General features: G+C 33.8%; 1 protein-coding gene across 6 annotated transcripts in view; it reads right to left on the bottom strand.

Moving 5' to 3' along the window:
• Positions 1-27548, bottom strand: part of ADK (adenosine kinase) — a 523666-nt gene that overhangs the window by 134354 nt on the left and 361764 nt on the right. For all 6 annotated transcript variants that reach the window (XM_023625334.2, XM_070227663.1, XM_070227653.1 and 3 more), the window contains one exon: positions 17515-17685. In XM_023625334.2, the coding sequence (XP_023481102.1) occupies positions 17515-17685 (171 nt within the window). The remainder of the gene's footprint in view (positions 1-17514; positions 17686-27548) is intronic.

Genomic DNA, 27548 nt, shown 5'->3' with positions numbered 1-27548 from the left:
GAGGTTAGGTAAAAACCCTGTAGCCCTAAAGTTGAAGTGGAACTAACAGCATAAATTCATGGGTTAGTTAGGTTAAAAAATTAAATATACATACAGATGTATATGTGTATAAGTGTATATGTGTATAAATGTATATGTGTATATACATATCCACATATACACTTACGTGTGTGTGTGTGCATATATCACACACATTTCCTAGCTCTGTCCACTGAAGAAGATTACAAACAATAAAGAAACAATCTTGTAGCAATGAGCATCCCTTGCACCCAGACTGTGTTCTTGAAATAAACTTTCTTACAAATTTTTGTTTCCATTATTACTTCCGTCATTTCAAATTTTGTGTATTTGTACTCTCTCTCATTTTTATTGATTACATTACATGATTCTGCACACCAATTATAAATTTTGCATAAATAATAATCTATTCATGCACCCTTAATATGGTATAATAAAGACTATATCTGGTTCTTGTCCTGGTTCCTGGCAAAGAACTTCAAACACCCTTGGAATTTCCTGAGTGATAGGCTTATCTTTCTAGTGCTAATGAGGTGACTTATTGTGGGCCCCTAAAAAGCTTCAGACTGGGGCTAGAATTTGGGGTCAGCCCTACCTCCAAAGACGGGGGACTGGAGATTGAGTTTAATCATGTAGGCAATGATTCAATCAATCACATCTACGTAAAGAAACTGTAATAAAAACTCTGCACACTGAGGCTTAGTGGAGTTTCCTGATGGGTAAACACACTGATGTGCTACAAGGGTGATTTGCCTTGACTCTAAGTGGAGAGGGCATGGAAGCTCTGTATCCAGGATCCTTCCAGACCTTTCTTCTTGAATTCTATCCTTTATAATAAAACTGTAATAATAAGTATAGTGCTTTCTTGTGTTTTATGAATCATTTGGGCAAACTATCAAACCTGAGAGGGTTATGGGAATCTCTGGACTTGCAGCTAAGTTGGTCAGAAATGTGGGTGGCCTGGAGACCCCCAAAGTTTGGCTGGCGTCTGAAGTAGGGGTAGTCTTGTGGAGAACTGAGCCCTTAAACCTGTAGAGTCCGATGCTAACTCTCAGCAGTTACTGTCAGAATTGAATTATAGTCCATCCAGTTGCTGTGGAAACCAAACTAAGGGAAAAAATAATGATCAAGGAAAAGCAAAGTACACAAACAAACGTGCATGTTATTACCTAACTAGGCATGCTAGTGCCTACAGGGCAGGAAAAGTGCTGTCTGTATTTTTAAACTACAAAAATAACAGGGATGAGTATTTTTCCAGTTTTTCTTCATACATATCTACAGAGGATTTCGTCACGCTGTTCCAAAAGTTATAAATTTTAGGATTGTCATTCAAATTCAAGAGTCAACCCAACAGCCCATGTAATGTACGACTTGCTACCATATGAAGGGAAAAGAAAGGTAGGAGTCAGCAGTGAAGAGAACATTCACGTTTATTTAACTCCAGGTTAATTTCAATTTTGCATTATTATGTTACACAGCATACATAAAACTGTCAAATAAGGGTTAATATTTTATCACTTAAAAATATTTTAAATGTGCCAAATATAATCTAAAGTAGTTATAAAGTTTAGTTTGGCAGATTCAGATTTAAGATAAAATCTTGAATTTTTCTAAGATCAAAAGTGGTGATTAAGTAGAGACAATCATATTTGTAAAGACAACTATACTCTACAGTTTGCAAAGATTCAAATTATCCAAGCAAAGGAAAAAAGTCATTCATTCATTGATTAAATGTTTAATAAATACATATTATTTGTTAGGCAGGAGGACTATAATGAAGAACAAAAGTCTGATATGAAGGAAACATCTAGTGTAAGAGAAAACACATTAACAAGTAATTACTAAACAATTTAAGAGTTATAATTACACACAAAATATCACAGAACCACTTTTTTTTTTTTTGAGGAAGATTAGCCCTGAGCTAACATGTGCTAATAGTGCTCCTCTTTTAGCTGAAGCTTGACCCTGGGCTAACATCTGTGCCCATCTTCTGCTGTTTTATATGTGGGATGCCTGCCACAGAATGGCTTGGATAAGCCATGCGTAGGTCCGCACCTGGGATCCAAACCAGAACCTGGGCCGCTGAAGCAAAGTGCACAAGCTTAACTGCTATGCCACCAGGCAGACCCCCAGAATCACATTTAAATAATGACTAAGTGAATGGGGATAAAGGGAGAAGGAGAAAAAGGGGAGAAGGTGTGAGGGAAGTAATATTTGAACTGAGTTTTAATGGATAAGAAGAAGTTTGCCAGATAGAAGTGGAGAGGGGTGAGGATAAAGACAGAAGAATTGGCATATAAAAAGACATGAAGGCCAAAACGAACAAGTGCATTCTGGAAAATATGAATAGTTATGTACTGCAGGAGAATGAGGTACTTGTGGGAGAGAAATAGGAGATAAAGATAAACATATACAGACACAAAATGAAACTAAAGAGTATATAATGGGGATTCATTCACATTGATCTAATACTTTTAAACAATCAAGCACAAAACAAGACAAAAGAGTCTTTAAAGTCTATACCTTAAAGATATCACTTTTTATTTCTTGGATTATTTTTACCGTGCTAAAATGAATTGGCTGGTAGGAGGTGAATCATGCTACAGTCTTAATTCAGTTTAATTCTTGCAGCAACTAGGTTTTTGAAATAAGAATAGAATTTTACCCTTCTAATGACTTCTGTTTGATGGAAATACCTTATAAACAGTTGATGACAAACATTAAAACAACCTCACTAGAAAAAGGTATTCACATGCACTGCTGCTGGGAATGAAAACAGGTGTAACTCTTTTGAAGAGGAATTTGGCAATATCTAACAAAACTATACATGCACTTATCCTTTGATCCAACAATCCTACTTATAGGAATTTACCCTGAAGAAATAGCTCTAACATAAAAACATGAGTGCACAAGGTTATTCACTGAAAGATCGTTTTTAACTGCAAAATACTGGAAACAACTTAAATGCCCATACACAAGAATGACTGAATAAACTATGGTACATTCACACAGTGGGGTACAATGCAGCTAAAAAAAAAATGAGGAAGAGGTTTATGAGCGTCTATGGAATGATTTCCAAGATATACTTAAGCAAAAAACAAAACAAAACAAAGCTAAGTGCAAAGAGAACCTACAGTATGCTGCATTTCATGTAAGAAAGAAGTGGATATAAGAAAATAAACATATTGCTGCTAATTTGTGCTAAAAGAAATACAGGAATGTGAGCCAGAAACTAATAAGATTACCTATGGGGCACAGGGTAGGTGGGAAGAAACAAAGTAGGAAGAATGAGAAAATGAGGAAAGAAGTAGATGAGAGATGAGGTCCTGGAGAGTGACACTTCTGAGTAAACTTTTTTGTGTAGGTCTGATGTTTAGAACCATGTAAATGTTTCACATATTAAAAAAAAAATTTAAAGTAATTCAGAATTTTGGGGAATCCAAAGTGGAATACAAACAGTAACAAATGAGCCTAACTGTAATTAAATAACATAACCACCCTGAGAGATTGGGGAAAAAAGAACTAACATAAGTAACTTCAAAAAAAGTATTTGACTACGTATTCTAAAGCTAAAGACAAAAAGAGCTGTACACAATTACTGAACTCTAATTTGTAAATTGATTTTCACAGCACGTATTAGTTATCTGTTATTGCATGACAGATTACTCCAAAACTTAGTGACTTAAAACAACAAAAACTTTATCTCATAGTTTCTACGGATAAGGAATCCAGACATGGCTTAGCTGGGTGCCTCTTAATCAAAGTCTTTCACAAGGCTGTGGCCAAGGTGTAGGCCAGGACCGCAGTCATCTTATCTTTGATTAAGGGAGCATTTGCTTCCAAGCTCATTTATGTGGTTGTTGGTAGCCCTCAGGTCCTCACTGGCTACTGACTAGGGACATCAGTTCCTTGCCAAGTGAGTCTCATTAAGGCTACTCAAAACATGGCAGCTTGCTTTCCCCACAGAACGGACTCCAAGAGAGAGGGAAAGAGAGACAAAATAAGAAAGAAGTTAGGGAACTTTTGTAATCTAATTTTGGCAATGACATATCACTTTTGTTATGTTCTATTTGTTACAAGTCATTAGATCCACAGTCAAGGATGGGAACTCTATAGGATCATGAATACCAGGAGGAAGAGATCAGCCGGGGACATTTTATAGGCTACCTATCACAGTCTATCTTCTAGACCCCAATTCATGCCCCTTCCACATGCAAAATACATTTACCTTCCAAAGGTGGCTTTGTAATTCTGGAACTACTTTATATGTATTTTTGGTTTGAGCAAATAAGTCACTAAATTGTAAATAACAAAAGTCAGGTTTCTTACTGTAAAAGAAAGGAAATACGAATAAGGAAAGAAGGAAGGTTAGCTTTAACCCTGTGGTGTTAGATTGCAATTTGAGGTATCATTATGGCCTCATGGTTTTTAATATAAAGATAGATAAACATAGATGTTTGTATGTATATACACATATATTTCTTAGATCTGTTTGCTGAGAGGCCCGAGAAGTAAACATATCTGGTAGCATTGAGCACACCAAGTTCCCAGCTCTTGGTTTCTAAATATCAATGTCTAATAAAGTAGTCTCCAAGAAACCAGGACTCTGTGGACAAATGCAGAATTCCAGGGCTGAGACAGGGAAAATACAGCACAAATTTAGAACAACTTGAAGTGCCAGAAAGTAAGGAAGTGCTCAAAATTAATCAGGCAACACCAAAAGAACAGAGGAGCCAACATGAACGAGCTCCCCATGGCCAAAACTGTGATAACTCATGAAACAAAATAATGATTGCAATGGGTTGCAACCCATAGAATAAAATAAATATCCATAAATTATACTGGTATAAACATGTAAGTTAACAAATTAACAAGTGGAAGAAAAGGGGCAGCTCTTCCTTACATAGAATTCCAATTAATAAATGCAGAAGAAATGATGGAAATAGAAAAATGAGCATTTGGCAAATACCACAATAACTGTTGGAGGCAAGAACCATCAGTGGGTGCTAAAAGTAGTGGGTGAAAATATAATAAAAGAACAAAATACTTACATACTCTTTTTCATTTCCCCACAAGATACTTATTAATTAAATTACAAAGGGGAAAATAGTAACTTTGAACGTAAAAACTGGGTCAACATCTCCTTAACCAAGTTAATATCACCAGTAATGAGACAAGTTGAAATCTTGATATATGTATGAAAAAAGACACAACAGCATTTCTGAGGTATTCTTGCCAAAAAAGCATTAATTATGAGGAAATATCAGTCAATCCTACCTTGAAGCACATTCTACAAAATAATTGGCCAGTACTCTTCAAAAGTGTCTGGTCATAAAAGAAAAAGAAAAACTGAAGAATTGTTCCAGACTAAAGAGACTAAGGAAAAATGTTAACTAAAGGTAACGTAGGACCCTGGATTGGATCTGGATCAGAAAAAGAACATTAGGAGTTTTCCAAATGTGAACATTTTACATAATCATTGTAGAATTATCAAGGGAAATTCTTGATAAAATACTATTAACTAATCTATAGAAGCTATCTAAATTTTGCCAATTATCCCTCTAATGTCAAGGAAGAAAGGCATAGAAAAAAATTTGAGCTGAGTCAAAAACCGGACTTTCTAAATATAGTCCAGTGCTCCTTCTACTGTCATATAAATTTATAGTTTTTATTTACAAGAATAAGTCAATTTCATTAAATAATTTTAATAAGAAGAAATTTTTAAAATGCATTAAATAAGAACTTTAAATATTAACTCATTACTTTTATATCATTGCATACTAGACAAATAATACTAAAACAGTCACAGAATTTGTGGTACAGTAACCAAAACAATCAAATAAATAAAAAGATTAATCGAAATACTGAATCACATGAAAAGGGATAACTGCATAAAATATGATTATCTCCATAGCACTTCAAACCATTTCAAATTGAAGGGCTTTTTACCAATAATGGATGATAGTTTGGCAATGATTTAAAAACTTTTCATTTTTAGAAAGGCAACGGAGTTGGTAAGGGGAGGGAGATGAAGGCAGTAAGAAAGGAAAGGTATGTTGGTGAGGATTGAAAGAACAAAAGAGGAAAGGAGAGAGTTAAGCAGAAGGGAGAAAAAGAGACGCAAAGCATGTAGTTAGATAGCCTTTGGCTCTTTCTGAATCCTTCCCACAGCACATCTTTACAACACGCCACTGACATTAGAAGCTTCCCTTGTGCTACAGTAAATCTCATTTTCTTTAGACAAGTAAAATATATCAGAAAGACCCTAAGGAGAAAGTTAAACCCAGGAGCTAAGCAGCAATATTATGATGCCCCTGCCCTATCTTAATTGAAATTTCATTATCCTTAGCATAAAATATAAATATGTCAGAATTTTATAAGAGCATCACAAATTTTTTTTTGAAGGGGTTATGCATCTTTTCTGAAAACATCTTTTTCTACCTTCCTTGCCTGATCTTATAACAACCTTAGATTTTGTCTATATCGTGGGCTCCTCTCTCTACTTACGTCAAAGAAAGAGGAATGGAAAGATCTGTATGAACAGTTTCAGGAAGGCGACTTCCATCTTTCCTTGGAAGAAAGAAGGCACTTTTGTATTCTACCCTTAAAAGGGTAAAATCATCATTTTAGATACAGCCCTATTTCCCACATCCACGTTGGGAACACCTTGACAAGAGGAAAGGAAAGATCATCTCTTCTGCTATCAGAATATGGACCTGGTGACAGCCTAAAACTCTCTTAAAATGTTTGGAAATCATGTATCTTAAGGAATTAGATTTGACCAAAAGTTATAAAAATTCCAAAAGGAATTCTCTAAGGATAAAATGTACATAGATTTGAGAAAGTGTTTCAAAAATTAAAAATAATACCTTTACAAAGAACAGAAAGTCTCCTAACCAAAGAGAGAATATCTGAATGAATATATATGCATGAATAGCACTGATCACATTTGACAGACATAAAGATTTACAGAGATTTTCATACTGAAATAGCAAATGACTTCCATTTTACAGATGTATAGAAACTGACAAAATACTTTAGATAAGATAGAGTTTACTGAAGGTTATTTACAATTAAAAGCACTACTGATGTTTTCAAATTATTAATTTTTGTACTGTCATTTTAAAAAGAATCAATGGCCATTAGAAAGATTAAAATGGATTTAACAGTGTAAACAATAATATCAATAAAGTCTCTTTTCCCCAGCAAAGTATATAAAAGAAGAAGAAAAAGCCAACCTATTCCATCCGCTTTGGTAAAAAGATGATTAGGGTTTACTTCCAAGCAGATACAGCCACTATTCAGGTTTAGAAAACAGGGATTCAAATACCTAAAACCAATTTTACGTTTTTTTCAAAATGTCCTGATGCATTAAGTAGCACTCCTGTTTTTGGGTGTACATCATCGTCCTAATATAATTGAAGAGCTACTCAACAACAGAAACAAACACAACAACCAAGTGTAGAGCTTTGTTCACTGTTTTGTAACTCATCCACTGAGAAAATAGATATTAAAAAAAAAGTTAAATCATCACTCAGGAAAGACAGTAATTTCAATTTAGCTGGTATCCTCTGCAGGGTCAACAGGTTTAAAGTGGATTTCCCTGCAAGAAAATGCACACTGTGGGAATATTGCCAGCAAGAGGACTGATGAAACAGAGTAACATATAATCTTTATAAATAGAAATCATCTGGGAGATTCAAAATACTAGCTCTATGAGGGGGAGTTTTATCCAAAATGTATCATTCGTAATCCATATGAAATAATTAAACTGAATTCCTCTGCCCAATTTTCAAGCTGTATTTTATTATTTAAACTATCTTACAGTGCACTGTATGGGTGATGTGATGTGTTTCACTGTGGAATTAAGTGGTAACTCTTGACAAAGCAATTATTATCATGAGATAACTGACGTTATTTGAGAGTTAAGCATCCTGAGGCAAAGTTGAGTATACTTAATCCTGGCAGGTTAATTATCTAGTGATTATGGAGCCTTGAAAGGTATTACTCTTAAGGACCATTTGCAAGATGAAACTACTCAAAAAAAATTCCTAATTTAATAAAAATGAAAAACAAGAATAATAATCAAGTTCTTTAGTCATGTATTGCTAGATAATGACTACAAAGCAGCTTGCATTAGTAGGCATCAATGGATATTTCTACCTCCACGTAGAAGGTCCTTTATTAAGCTGATTAAATGTGAGTATAGCTAACAAACGGTTGTCACTGAAGAGAAATGTTTTAAACTTTGAAAATGTCAAAAATAAATTAAAAACACAACGTAACATTTAAAGAATTTATATACTAGTTTCAAAACTACCTTAACAAGAACAAGCAATAAATTCAGATGAGCAGTTTAAAGTACAAAATGCAAAGCAATACAATACCAAGAATTTTTAATTAAGGCAACATGGAAATTTGTCTCTATGTATTTCCGAATCTCAGCTAAAAGTAAACTGCACAAATTAAAATCACGCTAACATCCCACTTCACATCCATTGGTATGGCTATTGACAAAAAAGGAGAAAATAACAAGTGTTAGCAAGGATGCAGAGAAACTGGAAACCATGTGCATTGCTGGTAGAAATGTAAAATGGTGCACCTGCTGTGGAAAACAATTTGGCGGTTCCTCAAAAAGTTAAACATAGAATTATTATCATATGATCCAACAATTACACTTCTAGGCATATTCCTAAAAGTCCTGAAATCAGGGACTCAAGTAGATACTTGTACACCAGTCTTCATAGCAGCATTATTCACAAAAGACAAAAAGTGAAAACAAAACAAATGCCCAGCAATAGATGAGTGAATAAACAAAGGTGAAACTAATACATGCTACAACATGGATGAACCTTGAAAATACTATTAAGTGAAATAAGCTAGATGCAAAAACACAACTATTGTTATGATGCTACTTATATGAGGTACCCAGAATAGGCAAATTGATACAGACAGAACAGTAGTTATTAGGGACATGGGGGTGGTGTGGAGTTATTGTTTAATGTGTATAGAGCTTCTGTTTGGGATGATGAAAAGGTTCTAGAAATAGACAGTGGTGATGGTTGCACAACATCGTGAGTGTACTTAATGCTACTGAACTGTACACTTAAAAATGGTAAATTTTTAATGTATTTTTTACCATAATGAGAGAAAGAAAAAAGGTAAATTATATCATTTAATAATTATACTTTGTTTTTTATCACATTAAGGCAGCAATGATAGTCATGTGGACATCTCTATTTTGTCTCAAGATGTGCCCAACCAAATATTTTCAGATATTCCTTAGAGAAGAACATCCTTTTCCCTGGGCAAATTGAACAGAAAAGAAATGCGGGTGGGAGGGGTGAGAGAAGGGAAAAATCTAGCTTGAAAGGCACTACAGTTGACCCTGTAATACTAACAATGAAAGACAATAACTATATAAATTAATATTTTAGGCACATTATTTTAGATTTCAGAACAAGGACTTTGCTGATTTATAATAAAATTGGTCAGCGTTAATGAATATTAGAATGTGTCAGAAAATGAATCCTCAGGATTTTTTTAAAACATTTTAAGAAAAAATTTACAAGATCATCTAGCATTTCTATATAAATCCCTCACTTTGCACATGAGGAAACTGAAGGAACAGTAGTTGGCTAATAAATTAGCAAATTGATTAAGGAAAAAAAGTCTAAACATTTTACTAATACATAAAGATACATCATTTACTAATATTTAAAGTAGGGTCAGGACTTTTAGTGTGTGTCTGCTGAATAATATTCTAGTCTTTCTTACAGAACCAGATCCATAATTCATAGTTTATGAATTCTTGTTTCAGTTTCTTTAAAGCAGAGTGAAAACTTGAAGACGTCTATGAAGCATCCCTGAGTGTAGATAGTTACAGCTTTTCTTCTTCCTTTAATCTTTTATACTTTTCATGCCCACATCTAATCTAAGGACAACTTTTTAAAGCAATTTGTCTTTACTGAGTTTTGTACCCAAACAATTCATTAAACTAATTCTCATTCTATTTGCGCTCACATTTTATCAGATTATCTAATAATTAAATAATTATATAATGAAGATGAACTGCATAAAAAAGGTTTAGAAACAAATAAACTGACTCTTGGTAAACAAACAGTTTTGTAGGAAGAGAAGTAATGTTGTACACCAGAGAACGGTCTAACAGCCACAAGTTTTCTTTCAATCACTTGGCACCACTCATGTTTTATGAAGGGAGTGGGGAGTGCAGGTTATCCAAGCAAGTTAGTTAGGAGAAACTTAATTAAGAGGGGAATAAGATCAACACTCCTAATAACACTACCACCACCACCCAACAAAACTGAGTACTTTTATGAGTCAGGCTGCAACTTTACAAGCATTAGAGAACCAGCCATAGAATTGTTTTGTAGGTTAAATGATGGTTTGTAACTTTAAAGCATTACTCAATGGTAGGGCATGATAATTTTTAGTAGTCTGTCAAGATTAAAGCCCAGGATAAAAGCACTCCTCCTCTGACTTGATATTACCATTGAAATATAAAGGGATCTTTCAGGAAATAATGAAATTTGATACACGTTGAACAAAAAATAAAAAGTTGGCACTTCATTTTAACATTGGTCCTTTGGAACTTTTTATTTGAACGACTCGATTAACTTTTCCTGTTTTTAAAATTACCTAAATGAAATCACACACTATATATTCACTTAAAATAGCTTTATGAGGTATAACTGACATGTAATAATCTGCTCAAGTTAAAAGTATATAATTAGATAAGTTCTGACACATGTATAAAGTCTTGAAACCACCACAATCAAGACAAGGAACACACCCATTACTTCCAAAAGTTTCCTTATGGCTGTTTATGAACATTGCCTCATAGCACAGCTTCATCCCCAGGCAACCATTGATCTGCTTTCTGTCACTATAGATTAGTTGAATTTTCTAGAATTTAATTTAAATAGAATCATAGAGAATGTATTTTATTTCTAGTATCTCATCTTTCACCCAGCATAAATATTCTGAGATTCATCCATATTGGTGCATGTATAAATAGTTCACTTCTTTTATAGTTGAGTAGTATTCTACTGTATGGATATATAACAATTTCTCAATCTAGTCCCCAGTTGATGGACATCTGGGTTGTTTCCAGACTTTGGGTATTACAAATAAAACTGCTAAGAGCATTTGTGTATGTCTTTATGTGAACATATGCTTTCATTTCTCTTGGGTAAATACCTAGGAGTGGGATAGCTAGGCCATATAGTGGGTGTATATGTAACTTTATAAGAAACTGGAAAACTGTTTTTCAAAGTAGACATACCATTTTACATTCTCACCAGCCATATATGATAGTTCTAGTAGCTCCATATCCTGTCAGTATTTGGTATAGTCACACTATTTAATTTTGGACACTCGAATAGCTGTGCAGTTGTGTGTTGTATGAATTGAAGTTTGCCTTTTGGATATGGATATTCAATTGCTACAACATGATTTGTTAAAAAAGAAACTACTCTCCACGGATTGACCTCTGAAACTTTGTTGAAAAATCAATTGTGGGTCTACTTCTGGACTATCTTTTCTGTCCCCTGGATCTATTTGTCTATGTTTAGGCCAATGCCACATTGTATTGATTACTGCAGTTACAATATAGTAAGTATTGAAACCATGGAGCGTAGGTTCTCTGATTTTTTTTTCCCAAAGTTGGTTTGACTATTCTAGTCCAGTGCTTTTCCATATGAATTTTAGAATAGGTTTGTTGACTTCCACCAAAAAAACATGCTGAGATTTTGATTATGTTAAATCCATGGACCAATTTGAGGAGAAATGACACTTAACAATAGTGTTTTAAAATCTATGAACATGCTATCTATTTAGTTCTTTAATTTTTCTCAAAATGCTTTGTAGTGTTCAGTACACAAGTTTTACACATCTTTTGTCAGATTTATCCCAAAGCATGTCATATATTTTTGTGGTATCAGAAACAGCATTTTAAAATTTCAGTTTATGAGTGTTTGCTGCTAATATATAGAAATATAATTGATTTTTGTATTTTTATCTTGGATCCCACAACCTTGTTAAACTCACTTTCAGTTCTAATAGCTTTTTATTGATTTCGTAGGATTTTCTACAAAGACCATCATGGTATTTGACAATAGGGACAGTTTCACATCTTCCTTTCTAATCTGGATGTTTTCCATGTCTTCTTAACACTGTACAACGTTGAATAGAAGTGGAGAGAGTGAACATCCTTGCTTTTTCTTGATCCTAGAGGAATGTATTCAGTCTTTCATCATTAAGTAGCACGTTAACTGTACATTTTTTGTGGATTCTTCAACCTTTACAAGGTTGAAGAAGTTCCTTTCTATTTCTAGTATTCTGAGCGCTTTTATCTGGAATGGACATTGGATTCTGTCAAATGTTTTTTTTGTGTTTATTAAGATGATATTTTTTTTCTTTTTAGTTTTACTAAGGTGAATTATATTGATTGATTTTAAAGACTGGCACCTGAGCTAACAACTGTTGCCAATCTTGTTTTTTCTTTTTTTCCTGCTTTTTCTCCCCAAATCCCCTCAGTACATAGTTGCATATTTTTAGTTGTGGGCCCTTTTAGTTGTGGCATGTGGGACGCCGCCTCAGCACGGCCTGATGAGCAGTGCCATGTCCACACCCAGGATCTGAACCGATGAAACCCTGGGCTGTCAAAGCAGAGTGCGCGAACTTAACCACTCCGCCATGGGGCCGGCCCCCATTGATTGATTTTAAAATATTAAACCAACCCTGTATTCCTGGTCATGATGAATTATCCTTTTTACATATTATTAGGTTTGATTTGCTAAAATTATCTTAAGAATTTTTTTATCTATGTTTATGAGGAATACTGGTTCATAGTTTTAATTCTTTGTTTGGTTATGGTAGTGTTTCTTCTTCTTCAATTTGCTAGGATAGTTTATACAGAATTGGTATTATTTCTTCCTTAAATGTATGGTAGAATTCAACCTTGAAGCATTCTGGCCATTGAGTTTTCTGTGTGGGAAGGTTTTAACTAAAAATTCAATTTCTTTAATAAACAACCTGAAATAGCCCTATTTCTCTTTCTTCTTGAGTGTGCTTTGGTACTTAACATCTTTCAAGGAACTTGTCCATTACATAAAAGTTGTCACTTATACTGGAATAATATTGTTAGAAGGGACCACAGTAGCTTCTACTCTAGACTAATTTTGTCCCATTAGTGTTCTGAGTACTCTATTTGAAGCCCCATGAATTATGAGGTTATTGACTCTGGCTAGTGGAACAAGAATCGTTACAGGCCCTATGTGTACTCTAAGGATTATTCCCTTTAATCTTTTCAGGTGGTTCTTCTCCCAGCCTTCATAAGTTTCCTTACAAAGATGTGCTGACCAGAACTCAGCAGAAGACTTGGGTCAGACTCTGCAAATCTCTTGTGTTCTCTATGTAGCTCTTTCCTCTCTGGTACTCTGACTTGCAAACACTAGCTGTCGGATTCTCTGAACTTCCAGCTCCTTCTCCTCAGTTCAAAAGAGACTGCCAAGAGGGTTCCCCTCTTTGTGTTGTGGCCTGGAAATTCTCTCCAAGCAGTAAGCTGTGCTAATCATGAGGCTCACCTGATTTATTGCTTGTCTCATAGGGATCATTGTCTGTCTTTACCTGTGAAGATATAGCCTTGGTGGACACGGGTTTTTTTTCAATATTAAGGTTATCAGAAAAGATTTAAAGCATTATTTCTAGTGTATGACCCTCTGAAAAAGGGAAGGTGGCATCAGGTAGACAAGAAGAGCCAAGTGTGTTTGGTTTTAGCTAAGCGCTGACATTTTAAAAATTTATACTAAGCACAGGAGATTTGATTTTTTTTTGGGGGGGGGGTAGGGGCAGATAAAACAATCCTGTATGTATTCTCTGATAAATATATTTTACATTTAGTAGCATTTTAGAAATAAAATGTCTTTCTCCTGAAGAACTGAAGATAATTTATTATTATTAGTGTACTCAAGGAGAAGAACATTGGGAGATGAGATTAAAAAGATAAAGCTCACAAATACCATACTTGCTTTTTGTAACGAAATATGGTATCATTTTTATTTATCCTTATTAAATATCATCACTCAACTGATATTTCCAGTCTATTAAAATTTTTTAAAAGCCTCACTTAGACATTCAACTTACTCGGTATTTGTTAAGGTGTTGCATTATTTGCATTCTCTGCAAATACAGCTTTATCTGAATCATTGATAGTTTAGTTGAGCAAAGCTCAGAGTAAACACTGGGGCATATCACTAGAAATCTATTTATTTATCAGCAGACTTTTTAAGACCGGTTCAGTAAAAGAGCAAATATATTTAATTGCCCTGTATCTAATATTTATTATTCTATAATCCATTTTATGACAGATCATCTCAAATATACTATATACCTGTTTACTGGTCTGCCATAATAGGTACTACATATCCACTAAGATGAATTCAAATGACCAGTAATTACATAAAAAAAGTAAAAAGTCATCCTAACATGACTTATAGCCTTGTAGCAGTGTGCAGTTTTACCACTTCCTCTTCTAGGTAAGAAAAAACAGATTCCTTTAATAATCAATATTAAGTCATAGTCAAACTTTACCGGTTTGTAGAATTAATCTTTTTTTTTAAATGTGGTAAAATACATGTAAGATAAAATTTTACCATTTTAACCATTTTAAGTGTTCAATTCAGTGACATTAAGTACATTCACAATGTTGCACAACCATCACCACTATCCATTTCCAGAACTTTTTTGTCATCCCAAATAGAACCTTGTACCCATTAAATAATAACTCCTAATTTCCCTTTTCCCCAGCGCCTGGTAAACACTATTCTACTGTCCATCTCTATGAATTTGAGTATTCTAGGTACCTCATATAAATGGAATCCTTATAGGAAAATTCAACAGTTGTCTGTGTGTGGCTTATTTCATGTAACACAATGTTTTCAAGGTTAATTCATGTTGTATCACGTGTCAGAATTTCATTCCTTTTTAAGGTTGAATAATATTCCATTATATATATATATATATATATATATATATATATATATATACACACACACACCAAATTTTGTTTATCTATTTATTTGTTGGGGAGCATGCGGTTTTTTTTCCAACTTTTAGCTATTGTAAATAATGCTGCTATAAACATTGGTGTACAAGTATTTGAATCCCTGCTTTCAGGTCTTTTGACTACAACCTAGAAGTGAACTGCTGGATCATATGGTAATAATTTTATGTTTAACTTTTTAAGGAAGCACCAAATTGTTCTCCATAGCAGCTATACCATTTTACATTCCCACCAGCAATGTATAAGGGTTCCAATTTCTCCATATCCTTGCCAATACTTGCTTTTTCCATATTTTTATAACAGCCCTCCTAATGGGTGTCAAGTGCTATCTCATTTTGGTTTCCATATGCATTTCTCTAATGATTAGTGATGGTGAGCATATTTTCATAGGCTTATCAGCCATTTGTATATCTTCTTTGGAGAAATGTTTATCTAAGTCCTTTGACCATTTTTGAATTGGGTTGACTGTTTTCTTGCTGTTGAGATACATATTTTGAATATTAATCCCTTATCGGATATATCATTTGCAAATATTTTCTCCTATCCCATGAGTTGTCTGTTCACTTTCTTGATAGTGTCCTGTGATACACAAAAGTTTTCAATTTTGATGAAGCTCAATTATTTTTTCTGTTATTGCCTGCACATTTGGAGTATTTTTTAAGTGATTATCATTTTGATATCATCAACATTTTCTGCAAGCCTAGTCATTCTTGGGCCTCTATTCTTTTCTATTCTCCTAAGTCTCTACCAAACTTTTAGCATTGTTCCCTATTCTATAAATGTTTTCCACCTTTTTTACATGTTATACAAATGTGAACACTATTAGTTTTCTGTGTGCTCCACAATATTTTTTTTTAAGGCTCCTCTCCCTGTTTTTTAAGTAATTAAGGTCATTTGAAGTTATAAAGTCACAATTGAATTTTTGGTGGTATTCAATCCTCTGAAGTTATCTCTACTTCCAAAGTCTCATTCTTTGGAATCATATTTACATTTTAAAAAGTTTTAACATTTCTCTTGTTAAAGTCTAGAGCATATATTTAAGTATTGCCAGTCTGATCTTTCCTGATTATAAAGAACTCTGAGTTAAAGTATCAATTTCTCCCAAGGATTCTCAGACTACCACACTGATGACGAATTCTTTCATGTTATTTAAAGGGCTAGAGTAGCACTTTCCCTAGTTACTTCCTTTACCCTTCAGAAAATAAAACCAGCAGTAAGGAAAATCTAAACCATAGATTTTTAGTCAAGTGAGACTTCCAGCAGATACATAGGAGTTTAAGGCTTTTACCACTATGTCTTGCCTTTATGTCAGTTTGTGAATTGTCAAGAATGCAGCATTTCTTTCAATTGGTTAGTGCCTTTGAAGATACTCTCACCGTATTATTTCTACAAAACACCCAGGTGATCTCATATTATTTCCAGGTCAAATTTTATGTTATTCTAGGCAGACAAGACAGTTATCTTATTTAGATACAAAATCAGTGAATATAATCGAACTGTTAGAATTATAGAATCAGAATCAGAATGGGCTTCTGGGATAATTAATACAACACCTTCCCTTTACATATAAAGACCCTGAGATTCATGAAAGTTAAGTGACAATACATAGGTGTATGAAGATACACTGAAGATCTCTTTGTTTTTTCTACTTCACAGATTTTTAAAGTCTACCGGTTAAACAGAAGCTATAAATACTAAATGAGAAAAAACAAAATATATTTCCCACTAATTTAGAATGAAAGAAAGTATATTCTTGGTAAAAAGAAAAAACTGAAAAAAATGAAATTCCATTTCATTACCTTCAAATATAATATGCAAATGATACTACTAATAAATGTAATACAAATGACAATATACCAATATTTGCTCATAATTTATCAAATTAAATTAAATAGACTTACACTTTGAAGAGCTACTTAACTTCATAAAACAGTTATTTTAGACTAGATGCCCCTTACCTTAATTCATGAAAATTTCAGAGGAAGATATTATTTTATTGGTTAGAAAACAAAGTAGTTGATGTCAAGGGCTTTGAATGAGGGGAAGGGTTGACTGAAAGGGGTGATGAAAGTGTTTTTTATCTTGATTGTGGCTGTGGTTACATGTCAGATATGCATTTGCAAAAACTCATAGAAATGTACAGTAAAAAGAGTGAATTTTACTGTATATAAATTATAAACCTCAATAACCTAACCCTTTAAAAAAACAATATTTTACCATGTAAGAAATTAGTATAAACTGAAGGAAATACTGAAAATACTGAATTAGTGTGGTTCAAATTGAGGCAGTTTTGTTGTGTAATTCTCAAGTATATTTATGCAAATATTTTGCTTTTTACTTATATATCTGTAAACTTATACACAAACCAGAAACCAAAAAGATCAGGTACGTTTTTTAAAAAACTAACTTACCGTCTCATTTCCAAAAAGTATGTCAACATAAGGCATAACTTTCATCAATGATTCTTTGAAGAACTGACTAATAAATGGTGCAGACAGATTCAAAGTGAAAATTCTGTTGTTTTCAGAAGCATGGCAAGCCACTTTTAATACTGACTCCGGGGAAACCGTAAGAAAAAAACCCTGGTTAAAGAAAAAAAGGAAGGGAAATTAGAAATGCCATCTCTACAGAGTCACTCTCAGTGAGAATAAAGAAATCTATACAAAATACAAAAGCCTATATATTACAAACTTTAAAATAGTTATAAAACGCAAGGTAGAAAATAGCATTTGATTAGGAGAAAAGTTTATCATATGAGTTCTATAGGCTTGATATTTGACATTATGTCACAGTATAAAACATCACTTATTTCACAGTAGATCCGTATGCTCAATACTGAAAGAATTTGGGGAATCTACAAAAGAAAAAATATTTGAAAGGTCTCACTCAAGACAACAATTACATTAAAATTAGAGAAACAGTAATGAAGGCAGATTGAATCCTTCCAGCTTCTTATAAACAGTTTGCATTTTTGTAAGTGATGTGATATTTATTAAAAATAAAATTAGTTTAAAAATGAAATTAGTTTACTAAGATCAGAGCTTGGTACCTTATGAAACATCTAAACTGATTTTTTAAGGAAGATTCTGAAATAGAATCTTCAAATAATTAGAAAATAATTCAATAATGAAATAGAAAAATATTTTAATTAAAATTTCATGTTAGGAAAGTTACATTTTATTATTTATTTATATATTTTTTGAGGAATATTAGCTCTGAGTTACAATCTGCTGCCAATCCTCTTTTTGCTGAGGAAGATGGGCTCTGAGCTAACGAGCTAACATCCGTGCCCATCTTCCTCTATTTTATATATGGGACGCCTACCACAGCATGGCTTGACAAGCCGTGTGTTGGTCCGCACCTGGGATCCGAACCCGCAAACCCTGGGCCTCCGAAGTGGAACGTGAGAACTTAACCGCTGCGCCACCAGGCTGGCCCCAGGAAAGTTATATTTTAAAATGCTATTTATCTACATCTTAAACATTAGCAAAAGTCTTCTAAAATACATTTATGCTTTCTAGATGAAAGAAAGTATAAGTAAAGACATGGATGCTCAAGGAGGAAACGGGTTTGAATGGTGCAGAAGTGAGTGAAGGAATATACAAAGGGCAAGAGAAGATAAACTTGGGAAGGCCAGCTGCATTATAGACCATTAAGGGGCTTAAGAGGCAGGTTAGGAGTCTATTAGGTGGGGTGGGGACGCATGATGCATAACGAAGATTTCTTGAAAGAAAGGAATAACAAGCTTGTGAGAAAAGTTAGAATGTTAACTTAGACAGCAGCAATTCAGCAACAGTCAATAAAGGCCTGCATTTGGCTCTGAACAAGGAAATCATACTGGGAGTATTACATTCTAGACTTAGTAACTGTTTAAGATGTGGAAGACAAAGGAGAAAAGAGTCAAAAGATGACTGAGATTCTGGGGCCAGCCTGGTGGTGTAGTGGTTAAGTTTGCGTGCTCGCCTTTGGCGGCCTGAGGTTCGCAGGTTCAGATCCCTGACATGGACCTACACACTGCTCAGCATGCCATGCTATAGCAGCACCCCACATACAAAACAGAGGAAGACTGGCACAGATGTCAGTTCAGGGACAATCTTCTTCAAACAAAAAGAGGAGAATTGGCAATGGATGTTAGCTTACGGTGAATCTTCATCACCAAAAAAAAAAAAAAAAAAAAAGATGACTGCGATTTTGAATATGGTTCCACTTTAACAGAATCAGAAAAATTGAGAATAAGACCTGGCTTAGATGTAAAGAGAGAATATTTAGTTACAGTCAGACTACATTTGAGGTGTTAAGGGACTTCCAAAATAGATATCAGAAAGTTGGACTCACAAGAAAAGCCATGGAAGAACGTGATGGTAAAAGGGAGGTAGTAATTACTGAGGAAGAGAACGTAGAAAAAGAAGATGGTAAAGGACAGGATGGAGAAGAACAAAAATGAGAGGGCAGAGGAAAGGAAAAAAGTAAAGGAGAGAATAAGAGGAAGGCAAATGAGAACAGTAGAAGTGACAACAGAGAAATCCAACAAGGGAAATTTCAAGAAGATACTTAAAGGTACCTATAGCTATCAATTGGTAGAGAAACAAAGAATTGAGCAAAAGCCACAGGATTTGATGATGAGGAGAAAGTACTTACGGTATGAAGGTAAAAATAGTTTTAAAGAAAGAATGGTGAGAAAGTAAGGGTGAGGATTATAAATTGTTTTGAAAACTTTATCAGTAAACAAAAGAATCACCTGAAATTTACTGAGCAATTCTTGTGTTCCAAGTACTATACTAAAAGCTTTATGTATATTAACTCAATTATCATTTTTTCCTTATACCAAACCCATGAGGTAGATAACTGTTATTATTCTCCTTTTATGAATAAAGAAGGCAAGATGGGAAAGTTTAGAAATGTACAGGTCATACAGCTTATATGTGATGGAACTTGGATTCAAATGACTCCAGAGATAATGCCCCTAGTTTGAGTAGATAATAGAGAAGAAAAAAGCAGAAAGATACTTTTAGTGGGGGAAGAGGAATGGGAGAGTGGTTTTTAAGAACAGGGAAAGTTGGAGCATTTTTGCTCTTCATTGAAAAGGATCTGGTAGAGAAACAGAAGAATGAAGCAGAAAGATGGGGAGGATTAGACAGAGGAAGGAACCAGAGAAGAAAGACAATGGGAACCAGAAGGGGAGAAGAGCTAGCTTATAAATGGAAAAAATAACCTTGAAAATGTAAAAGAAACTTCTCTTAACAGTTACAAAAAACCTACTGAAATATTCACTTAAAACTGAGGAACTAACCACTTTCATCACGCTTTAAGAAGATTTTTTTCTTATTACTTTCAAACTGAACATTAAAATAATATTAAAAAATTAATTTTGTGGTAGAAGTCGTGTGTATTGAGATCCATCTTTGAAGCGTTTATTGCCCTTATAAAATTCTGAGATATTAAGAGAGAATTTTACACTGTAATTGTCTCATTACTTTAAAGTACTACTAATGAAATTCTAATAAAAATGTTTTCCTATCACAATAACATAATACGTCCTCATCATTTAAAGATCCCAACCCTTTAATTCTTTACCAATATTCAACTATTCTAAAAGGTAACAAGTCTTTGTCTTAGGTAACATTATTTTAAAAATGTTTTCATCTTACTTTTTTAACCTACTATCATATCACTTGCAAACCATGACCATCCAAGCTGCTTCCTTTGCTATTTCTGTCACTTGGAGAATTAAATATTACAGCATTAATCACTTGGAGAATTAAATTATATAGCATCTTGTCTCCACAGTAATACGTATGTACTTGCTTTTTAGCCTTTCATTTAATGAGGAGAGTTTAAAGCTCCCCACCCCCATTTCTCCCCAGACTATTTCAGCATGAAATAAAAACCTCCCAGAGCTAGCATTCTGCCAGCTGTGGATTAACCACAGACAGCCATAGAGTGGTCTACATAAATAGTAACCTGGTCAAATAATTAGGCTTCTCACCAACTTCTAACTGAAAATTTGATCTGTGCTAAAATACATCTGATTGTAATTTAAGGTACAGAACAGTACACCTCTGGAGTCTAAATTTGGCCTCATTCCAAATGTGTGTATGTTGTATGTGTGTTTTACTTTAAAACCAACACAAGAGTATTGTAATGTGGATACTTTAATCTCCTTTTTGTTAATTTTATAAAAAATATACAAAAAACTGTCAGTTTCTAAATGAGGCAAACACAATTTAAATTAATTCCATTTTTGAATGGTCTCCTGTTTTTCTTTAAGTAAATATTTAGTATTTAAACAATTTAGGATTTGTGCTCTGTCAGAGTGCAAAGACTTAAAACTGATGCCAACCATAATTTTTCTTCCTAGATTTATATTTGCTAGGCCACATGTTCCAGACTGTAGTATCACCAAAAATATAAATGGTGCCATTATAAAAATTTTTTTCAAGTGTCAGGTTACAACGAAAACAGACCAATAGTTTACAAGGCCATAGTTTAGAAAAATACTCTATATAATCAACAAAATCTTGTGATTTTTTAAATTAGGGATTTCAGTCTACACAACAGTTAAATCTGCTATTATTTGTCCCTAAGAGTAACCAAAAGCAAAGCAGATTCTAACACTAAAGAGGTTAAGTGTTGGAGGTTGGATAATATTAACCAGAACTGAGAGTAAGCAAGACAATTTTACTCCTTAAAATGAAAAACAAAAATGCAGGAGTAGGAGGGATAGTGAAAGACTAAGGTAAAGCCAAAGAACCATTTTAGCAGAGCCAGACATAATGCTTGGAAATCTCAAATACTAGATTTGTCATCCAACTACTCTAAGGACTTCTCAGGGTAGTTTAAACAGAGGGGAATGAGGGAAATTAAACTGTTAAACATACTAAAAGAAAAGGAAAGGAACTACTCTTTACCAGTATTTACCTTAATTCAGGGCAATCACTTGGAGTTCTTTTTAATCCTCCCTACCTAAGAGCACAAACTCTTTTTATTATTTCCATCAACAATTATCTGAGGAATAGATGTGTGTGTGTGCACGTGTGTATGTGTACATAAACACCTATGTAAATTTTAGGGATTCATAACTCTTGGAAGTATAAGAGTCTTGATCCAAAAGGAAATAAAGCTATGTAGAGCAACCATGCCTTATAATTAACAACTGTGAATAAACAGTGAGATAGAAAAAAAAAAGGCCTTTTGTTTAGAAAAATACTCTGATCAGAATGTAATAGGGCAGAAATGGATATTGTTTTGAAACATTCAGAAAGTGGATTTTAACCTATTTGGCTCTATCTAGATACACATATGCATAAAATTTTATATGCAGTGGCGGTAGGGGTGGGTCAGTAACCCCTTGAGGCTCATTTATAAATAACGGGTAAGCACTGGATTTGACTGAAGGTTAAGAACTTGTCATTTAGTTTGTTTTCTCAAAAATACAGAACCACATAAATTACAAGTTATTTAAAGAGCTTGACTTTCTTTTCTTAAAAGCATGGACAATCTCTAATAAAAGAGAACTTCTGGAATGGGAAAGGCTTTCAAGACTGGAGAGAGAAAGATTATCTAAAGATTTGCTATAGAAAAATCAAAACCTTCAGTTGGTTTTCTTCCAAACGTGGGGCTGGGGGCGGGGGGGGGGGGGGGAAGGGAGGGAGGGAAGAGAAACAAACAAAAAACCAGGAAAAATGCCTACAGTAAGTATGACAAAGTGTTAATATCTTTAGTCTATAAAGAACTTAAAAAATAGATTAAAAATTAAACAAACATCAGGACACCAATTGCTAAATAAGCGAAGAACGTAATGAAGCATTCCATTAAAAGAGAACTACACTAGTAAATAAATATATAGACAAGTATTCCTCTCTAGCAAGTAAAGAAACAACATGGTACTACTAAATGATGACGAAAGGTAGGTGAAATTAATATATCAATATTGCTGATGGGAATGCAACTGACAGAAAATACACATAAGGAACCATAAACAAATTCATACTCTTTGACCCAATAATTCTACTTTTGAGAGTCTACTTTAAGGAAATAACCCAAAATATGGGAAAATATACATTCACAAGCATACCAGTATACTATTTATTTTATTGAAAACCTGGCAACAGCGTAAACATTCAATGACAGAGGAATAAATAGTCAGGTAAGGACTGGCATATATACTCACTCTAAAACTGGCTATTGATCATTTAAAATGTGGCTAGTGCAACTGAAGACCTAAATTTCAAATTTTACTTAATTTTAATTTAAATGTAAGAAGCCACACGTAGCTAATAAGCTCACGCAATGTGGCTAGTGTAACTGTGGAACTAAAATTTTAATTTAGTTTATTTAAAGTTAACAATGGAAGCAGTCCAAAATATTTTTCTGCTAAACACAGTTTTATTGTTTTGGTAGGACTACATTTCATTTTGATCATGGAAAATTTAGTGAATGAATGGTGTTATAAATGTAAAATAGATACCAATTTCAAAGACTTAGTATGAAACAAAAATCTTAAAAATGTAATTAATAAGTTTATATGATTAGATGTTGAAATGAGAAATATTTTAGATATAGTGAATCAAATAAAATATATTAACATTAATTTTATCTATTTCTTTTTACTTTTTTTATGTTGTTACTAGAAAGTTTTGAATTGCATATGTAGTTTGTACTGCATTTTCATTGGACATTGCTGCTCTAGAGAATACTTTGAAGTTATTAAAATGATTACGAAAACTAGTAGCAAAAGTGGAAAACGTTTATGCTACATAAATGTTAAATGAAGCATAAGACATACAAATAATGTGTACAAAATATGGTTACAAATTGGATTAAATCAATAGAAAAAAAACTAGAAGAAAATACTCCTAAAATAAAAATGGTTAGATTTGAGTAGAAAAATTATAGATAATTTTACTATTTTCTCATTTTTCAAATTTTGCTGATGTGGTTCAATTACTCTTCTGATAAAAACTGCTTAAAAGATAAAAATATTTCGTTCACTTGATGTAAATCTATGCACAAACAAGAGATACACTGTGAGAAGCTTAATTCAATAAACAAGAGTAAGAACAGATAAACAGCTAGGAGTAAGTCTACATTATTTCTTCGAGTATACAGACAGTTGAAAAAGGAACAAACTAAATAAGCATAAATCACTATTCATACAAGCAAAAGAAAAATAAAGAAGGATGTGGGGTAACTGAAAAATATCTGGACAACCAGAGAGCCCCACCAAACCCAGGCTAACTGATGAAGGAGGTTGAAGGTACCAGAGGCTGTATCTTAAGATGTACCACTGTTGTTTTAAAGAACATAATTGGTCTGTTTTCCATGCCATAATGAAGATGCCATAGTAACACTAGTCAGAGAACAGGGTTGAGAGAATGAATGAATTAGTAAGCCAAAAATAACAAATACAACAACCATATAGCATGTTTTCTCACTCTTAATGGGTCCTCCATCTTATATGAATCTCCCAGAAAGTACAAAATCTATTTCCTTGTAAGAGAGGGAGGATCAAATATGAACTCTGACAAAGCATAGTTCTCATTTGCTTGTAAGGAAAATAACTGACTTTTGACAACCATTAAGATAACGTACAAATCATTTACAATTACAATGTTGTGATATGCACTACTTCATACCAATGATAGCAATAGAATTACTAAAAGAAAAAAGTCAGAACAAATACACTAGCAAATGCTGCATTGATTATATCTCCACTGACTGAATGTAATGCATCAATGGAATAGAATAATTCACCTAGAACTTTCTGCCTGTGTGGCTCTTTTGGAAGCATCAATGAAATCACTCACTCCACATATATTTTAACCTCTTTAAGGATTAAAATACCTACAAACTATACCATGAATGCAGAAGTCAGCTTTTCTTCCATCCCAAATAACCCTCTCAAAAAGCATGTAATAGGAGGCAGCAAGAAATAGGGGAAAGAAGATGGTTTTAGGGGGACACGTAAGAGGATATTTATCACAACTTTGCTGAAAAGTAAAAGGGAGTGTGAGGCATCCTGGAAGTCCACTTCTATGGGAAAAGATAAGGAAAATGTGGTGAATGCACATCATTATATAGAGATTAAAAACAATAGATTAGAAATATATATATCAGATTGAATAAGCTATATACAAGTATCTACATACTTTTATCTACTGTACATAATATCAACACACATGCACACATCTAAAACAGGATACATTTTTCAAGGAGACAGGACACATCAAACACATTAGAGTATCCACGGTGGGGTGAGGAACGGAATTAGGGATCAGGAATGATATGAAAAACAAAATAATAAGAGAGGAGCCATGCCTAAGCCAAATGATAATAATTTGACAGGGTCTGATTTTAACTCAATTCTCTGCACTATAGAATTTAAACAAACTAGTATACTTATTTTTAACAATTTTGCCAATCTGACTACTTATTAACTGCGTGATTTTGGGCAATTTAACTTCACAGACCTCACTGTTTTCACCTGAAAAATGGCAGTAACACCTATACCTATCAAGGTCATTGTGAAAATTAAACGAGTGCTTAATACACGCCTGGCAAGTTGCACACACTCCATACATATTTATATTTTATAAATATTATTTCTGTAGTAATATCAAGAGTATTAGGGAGTTTTGTTTTGTTTTTCCATGAATGGTGAATTCTATGTTATAGCTGTTAGTTACAATTCTGAACCAAAGTACACTCTTTAATGTCAATATACAGTTTGGGGGGCTGGCCCCGTGGCCGAGTGGTTAAGTTCGAGCGCTTCGCTGCAGGCGGCCCAGTGTTTCGTTAGTTCGAATCCTGGGCGCGGACATGGCACTGCTCATCAGACCACGCTGAGGCAGCGTCCCACATGCCACAACTAGAAGAACCCACAAAGAAGAATACACAACTATGTACTGGGGGGCTTTGGGGAGAAAAAGGAAAAAAATAAAATCTTTAAAAAAAAATATACAGTTTGGTATTTCCTTTGAAAAACAAAAATATAAAACAAAATCCATCATTCCTTTTCCAAAAGCTCTTCCTGCCTCCTCTCTTTGATTTAATCATCCTGTATCTTGCTGACAGATTAATCACTCTGATCACTCTTCTTTTCCTAGTAAATTAAATCCAAATGCCTCACACCCCAGCATTCAAAGCTTTCCACAGAAGTACTCCAACTTACATAGTAAACCAGCTGTAATCTATATTACTTCACAACATATGTCCTTGCTTCAATCATACAGAATGCTTTACTTCTCCCAAAATAAATCTTGTGACTCTTTATGTTGTTTCTTCTATCTGAAATATCCCCTCCCTCCACCTGTTGGAATTTTATTCATCCATCAAGGCCCATTTGAAATCTAACTTCCATCCCACAGAGTATTACTGCATTCCCACCAATGAGAAGTTCTCATTCTTCTTTGAACTTCCATAGTAGGTAGTATTACGAAATAAATAACCAAGGGTATTTATTTTATTTTACTTAATAATAAAAGCAACTTGCATTTGTCTTATCTCCCTAACTTCACTGTAAACTTAAGGGCAAGAGTACTTTCTATTTTTATGTTTGCTGCAGTACAAAGTACAATGTACAGATATTTTAAAGATACCTCAAAATTTAGAACCGCAAAGACCCCAAATAGCCAAAGCAAGTCTGAGAAAGAATGAAGCTGGAGGCATTGTGCTCCCGGATTTCAACCTATATTACAAAGCTATAGTAATCAAAACAGTATGGTATTGGCATAAAAACAGACACAGAGATCAATGGAACAGAATAAAGAGCCTAGAACTAAATCCACACATATATGGTCAATTAATTTACGACAAAGGAGCCAAGAAAATACAATGGGGAAAGGAAAGTCTCTTCAATAAATACTGTAGGAAAACTAGACAGCCACATGCAAAAGAATGAAACGGGACCACTATCTTACATGTACCATACACAAAAACTGACTCAAAATGGATTAAAGACTTGAACATAAGACCTGAAACCATAAAACTCCTAGAAGAAAAGATAGGTGGAGTGACGTTGGTCTTGGCAATGATTTTTTTTGGATTTGACACCCAAAGCAAAAATAAACAAGTGAGACTATATCAAACTAAAGAACTTCTGTACAGCAAAAGAAACCACCAACAAAATGAAATGGCAACCTACAGAATGGGAGAAAATATTTGCAGATCATATATCCGATAGGAGGTTAATATCCAAAATATATAAAGAACTCATATGACTCAATCACATAAAAATCAAACAATCTGATTAAAAATTGGGCAGAGGATCTAAAAAGACATTTTTCCAAGGAAGACATACAAATGGCCAACAGGTAGACGAAAAGGTGCTCAAAAGCAAACCAAAACCACAATGTGGTATCATCTCACACCTATTAGAATGGCTATTAACAAAAAGACAAGAAATAAAGTGCTAACAAGAAATAAGTAAGGACATGGAGAAAAGAGA

Source organism: Equus caballus, chromosome 1, assembly GCF_041296265.1.
Source record: "Equus caballus isolate H_3958 breed thoroughbred chromosome 1, TB-T2T, whole genome shotgun sequence".
Lineage (NCBI taxonomy): Eukaryota > Metazoa > Chordata > Mammalia > Perissodactyla > Equidae > Equus > Equus caballus.
Note: the sequence above shows the minus strand (reverse complement) of the source record. Positions and strands in the feature narration are given on the sequence as shown.